General features: G+C 39.0%; 1 protein-coding gene across 1 annotated transcript; it reads right to left on the minus strand.

Annotated features, from left to right (window-relative positions):
- Nucleotides 1-557: 557 nt before the first annotated feature.
- On the minus strand, nucleotides 558-4015 carry hrh2a (histamine receptor H2a). Its single transcript, XM_063483279.1, has 2 exons — nucleotides 3010-4015; nucleotides 558-733 (listed from the first exon to the last, which is right to left on the minus strand). The coding sequence occupies exons 1-2, from the start codon at nucleotides 4013-4015 to the stop codon at nucleotides 558-560; spliced, it is 1182 nt and encodes a 393-aa protein (XP_063339349.1).
- Nucleotides 4016-5657: the final 1642 nt, after the last annotated feature.

The raw sequence follows: 5657 nt of genomic DNA on the forward strand, positions 1-5657 counted from the left end.
TCTACTTACATGATGTACTATGGATGTTTCTACTGTGATACTGGATGCTTCCAAATAGAGGGGGTTGTACATCTTTGTCTATCTTTTGTCTGTTTGTTGCCCTTTTGTCATCGACCTGATGGATTCCTGTTCTGGGTTGTTTTGTAAGCACACCATCCACCTCACCAGCACAAGCTCAGCACAACCTGGGTTCACTGAAAAGAATGAAGAAAGACATATATGTGCATTTGTGTGAGTGAGAAGATTTTATTTTTCAGAGTATGACAGAAACACATTATATGATTTAGTGCAATGACATACTGAAAGCAGGGTATCATATAGAGCCAGGGTTTCTTTTTTCATAGCATCACATTCATCTGAATGTTGGTGCTGCAGCATTGTCACTCCAGTCTGGATGCAAAGTATGATTTTTTTTTTTTTTTAAGTACTCGATTTATATATGATGAGGTTTGAGTCATGACTGTGCAGGCAATAACACCAGTGCTGACACAAACTCATCTGCAGCATTCTGTATTCATGTTCATGAAGCATAATGTAACAATAGCCTGAATAATAATTTACCTTCCATCACCACTGACATCTGTGGTAGTAGTGCCATTTGCAAATTGGATAGATGTTGTGGCTGTCCTGCTGTTCATTTCTTGAAGCATGACATTTTGATGTGTTAGACCTGCTCTGCAGGTGGCAGGGGTGTGGCCGCACAGCAGCGTTACCTCTGTAAGCTGGTCTCTGGCTGAGGAAATCCAAAATAAGATGGAAAGAGACTGAGAATAAGGATATACTGTAAAATGTATTGACACTATAATGTTTGCTGTCTTATACAAAACAGTCAGAAACCAAAAAATGGACTGGTACGTATGTGTATAGTGCATTTGTAGTCTTACTGACTTTAGGCTACAAGCCACATTTAACCATATATTCATACAAGGTTTTATTCTATCGCTTCAAACATATTATCTACCTCACATCCGTGGCCATTTTTTATTTATTCTTTCTGTCATGGCCAAATTAGAAAAACAAAGTAAGCTAACATGCATGTATTTGGACTGCGGTTAAGTTGAAATACCTGAAGGAAACGCATTCAGGTAAAGGGAAGATGCAAACTCCACACAGAAACCAGACACCAGAAACCTTCTTGCTGTAAGTGCTAACCTTTTCACCACCATGCCAGCTAACTCAGCTTTATTGATTTTGTACTCTCCAAGAAACTGAATTTTTTATTCCTTACTTAAACCTGGCAGTGTGACTCAAATATTTGTCCCTCATCAGAGTTTGCCCGGGTGATTACACCCTCATTAGCCAACAGCGGATGAGGAGGTCTCGCTGCAGAGTCTGGAAATGGTTCTAATGTTGTTCAGCAAACGTTGGATATTTTTTGAACTGCAGCTGATTAAAGTCATGAAGAAGGGTCCTTTTTATTGTGCTGTGGTGTGCCATGCTCCATGAAGTTGTCCAGATTGGTTACAACTGGGGATTTTAACATACACATCAATGACAACTCTGACTTCTTTGCCAGAGCTTTTATCAGCATCATGAGTTACCAGCATGCTTATGGCCCCACACATACCAGAGGACACAGACTGGAGCTTGTTTGTACTTTGAGTTTAAATGTTGTTTGGATTTGTTTTAGGAACATTTTTATTTCTGATCATCACTGTAATCTTTTTAAAAAAATATTTGTGCCTCTCTCCCCACTCAGGTTAGGTCTCAAATTTCAAATTGTTTTTCTGCTGATATTTTTTTTACGCTTTCAATTTATTCTTATCCCCTTATAACAATGTTAATCCTTTAAAATATGTTTTTAATAGTCATTGTCTTATCAGTTTAGATAAAGTATGTCCTGTTAAAAATGAGAGTAGCGCCTTCTTCAAACTCTTCTCCTTGGATAAATTATTTATGGTTTAAGGTGTTCTCGTCAAAAAGTTGAACTTGTTTACCCATTCATTGCTTTCATTTAAATAATCTTTTAGTTTCTTTTAAAACTTCAGTAAGAAATACAGAGACTGCTTGCTTTTCAAACCTATTTTCAAAGACCAAAGGTAGTCCTAGGGTTTTATATGACACTGTGATATTGTTACTCCTGCTCCACCTGCTGTCACAAATATTTCAAAAATCAATTATGAAAATGTTCATACTTTCTCTGCAGGAAAAAAAAACAAAAAACAGAAATGTGAGAAATAATAATAATTCGGCATCTTCACTGTCCGTTCCTACCCCAGCTGAGCCTGTTATTTTAGGAAGATTTTTACCTTTTCTTTATCTGTTGAAATTAATTGAGTTATTGACATCATCCTCCTGTTCTCTTGATATTTTACCTGCAACTCAAAAATGTTTCATTTACTAGCATTGGTTCCTATGTGCCTACTGTAATTGAACTTCAGTGATGGCCGATCAAGTCCCTGCTTATTTAGTCACATATTTTATTTATTTTTTTATTTTTTTAAAAAAAGCTTAATCTTTCTCTTCTTAGCAGTTTTAAGACCAATCTCAAAATTGTTGTTCATCTATACACTGGGATACTGGGTGGGTGTATCAGGTTCTACTTTGTAGTGGTTCTTTTCATATCTGTTCGAATGATCCTTTGGTCTTCTTCCAGTTCTCTTACCCATGGTGTGCCACAAGGTTTGATTTTAGGGGCCTTTACCATTTCTGTTATATCAGCTCCTTCTTCAGAACATGGTGATGCATGCATTTTTAAGGATATTTCTTACCACTGCTGCACAGATGTCATTAAGCTGTATATTCTCTTTAAGCCCCATATGTTTCTACGTTACAGATCTTGTACAGGTGTTGGATGGCTGACGGCCAACTTTTTCTCTAACATAATGAGGAGAAAATAGAAATCTTTGTGTGTGCCCCTGATAAATTTATGCATAGGCTAATAGAAACACTAGATTCACTTTCCACTTTTACAAGTGCTTTTAGTATCTTGTAGTAGTTTGTGATATTAATCTGGAAAACAGCTACAAAAGTACAAATGTTACTTTTACTTACTTTGAACAGCTTTACCTGCTGATACAGAAGGGGATATCTGCTGGCTCCTCCACCTGCTGTACATAGGGCATCGGCATCTCAGTAGATGGGTATAGGCTGACCTGAAGTCCCTGTTGAGGGCTCCGTAGAGGATTGGATTTAGGGCTGAGTTGGCATAGCCTAGCCACAGCACAATGGAATATTCTGGCACTGTGCCAGGGTCTGGATGCTCCTGTAGGCCCAGCACTGTGAATAGGATGAAATAAGGTAACCAGCACACCACAAAAGCCCCAATCACTGCTGCCAGTGTCACTGTGGCTTTGTGCTCCCGCAGTGCCACAACTGTAATGCTGGAAATCACAGTGGTGGTAGTGGAAGAATTGCTCCTGCAGTTGTAGCTGGTGATGCAAGTGGGGCGTGCACTGACAATGCGCTTGGCCTGTGCACGTGCAATGCGAAGTATTCTGAGGTAGGTCCAGCACATAGCCACCAGAGGCAGGTAGAAGGTGAGGAGAGAGTCAGTAAGCGCATACGGTCTGTTCAGTTCAAAACGACATTTCCCCTCCGAAGCCCAAGGCCCGTGGTTCTGCACTGTCCCATTAACGGTGTTCCATCCCATTTGGATGGGCAAGAAAGACACGGCCAGAGACACAGTCCAGACACTCGCCATGGCTACAGCAACTCTCCACGGTAAGACCAGTGATGCATATCTCAGAGGCATGGTCACTGCCAGGTAGCGATCGACACTGATTGCCAGGAGGGTGAGGATGGAGGCAGTGCACAACATAACATCCATGGAGATATAGAAGTTGCAGAAGACTGCGCCAAGTGGCCACTCTTCATTTAGCTGTAGGAGAGCAGAGAAAGGGAGGACTAAGAGGCCGAGCAGCAGGTCTGTCACAGCCAGCGACACAATGAAACAGTTAGTGAGGCAGCGGAGACGTCGAGAGGCACAGACAGCCAGGCACACAAGTACATTACCAGCGACAGTCAGGAGGATGAGAAGGATCAAGATGAAGGCCAGCATTACTTTGGACAACATTATTGCTGTTGCTTCACTGGAGTCAATCAGATGACATCATGACCGCTGCTTTATGTGAACCATTGTCCTGTTTTTGTGTCAGATTTTAATCAGATGAAGGATGGTTGCTTCAAGGGCTCTCATTGATTAAGTGCCACTTAAAATCTTGGCCACCCACATGTAATTCTTTAATCTCCAGCTCTCCCTGTATTTCCAGTGTAGGTTGTAACTGATTGTTTCCTGTTGTTGAAAACCTAAAAAGTATCATATGGACTGAAAAGAACAGATTTTCCATACATACTAATGACAGTTAAAAAAAAATCCGACAGGCTGTTGGTTGGCTGTTGAACGGCTTTATGTCTGCAAGGCTGATTAACAGTGGTTCATGGTTCATCTTTCTGTCTTCAGCACCATTTCATATGGATATAGTGACACCTAGTGGGGAAAGACAAAAAGTACAATTAATAAGCCATTATGCCGTACAGTCACAGATACACACTTCTACACTCACACGTCAAAAAGATGCGTCTTTCTTATAAACTGGTTGTAACTGTAATTTATGTTATGTAACTGCTATTATACTACTACTGTAATAACCCTTTAATGCCTGCAATATTAAAGCAAAGGCAGCTAGTCAAACAAATGGTAGATGTCATTTTAGGACAAACTGGGTTACACTGATAAGATCCTGTCCTGTTTGAACTGAGGAGGTCATGTGAAGGAGCATTTAATTGCTTGTAAATTCAGATTTTGTTTGCCAGAGAGTTTGTTGTTTCTTCTTTGAAAACTTCAGTAGTGTGTCTTTAAAATGATACATATTAACCTGTTGAAATGTTGTTTAATGTTGAAATTAGTAGTACATATGCTACAGCACCAGCAATGGCTTCACTTTTGTGCACCTTTAGACAGTTGCATGCATGTCTGACACCTAATGTTTTACATGTATAATGTATGATGCTAATTATTTCATTGTGAGCTTGCACATAATTAATTCATTACATGCATCATCATATTTTACATGTATGCCACTCTGTATTATTTTATGCTTCCATTTTGCAAACCTGTTTTCAAACAAACTATCAATCTAAAAAAAATCTTTCAGTTATCGGTAAATATTTAAATCAAGGGCATCTCATACACAGCCTAATTGTTGATATGACTGGATATAAAAAGAGAACTAGAGTGTGTAAAAGATTCTGTAAAACAATATGTGAGCAAATTTTCTATCAATAGCAAGATATTATTAACATAATACATAATAATAACAACAAGAGCACTCAGAAAGTACAACTCCCCCACGAAGGGCAAGTGCTATACTAAAGGTTTATGATGTTTTTATTACAATATGATGACATCAGTCTGTTATGGCATCACTGTGTCGTGATAGGGCATCATAGTGAAAAATAAAAAGTGTGTTGTACAACTCTCTCTTTGCCCTTTTATATGATATGTTACTCAATATGTTTTCTCAAATGTTTTTTCAAGGACAACATTGACCTCGGGTGCTAAAAATGATGGTCAAGGCAAAATGCTTAGCCAACCTAGGTACTCATTTCTCCTAGCATATTGCTGTGAAATTTGAAGACAATCCATACTTTTTTTCTTTTCTTTTCTTTTCTTTTTTTTTGCTAATATGAAGTTTTCGCTGGTTTTCACATTTGCT

Source organism: Pelmatolapia mariae, linkage group LG2, assembly GCF_036321145.2.
Source record: "Pelmatolapia mariae isolate MD_Pm_ZW linkage group LG2, Pm_UMD_F_2, whole genome shotgun sequence".
In the NCBI taxonomy this organism is placed as follows: domain Eukaryota; kingdom Metazoa; phylum Chordata; class Actinopteri; order Cichliformes; family Cichlidae; genus Pelmatolapia; species Pelmatolapia mariae.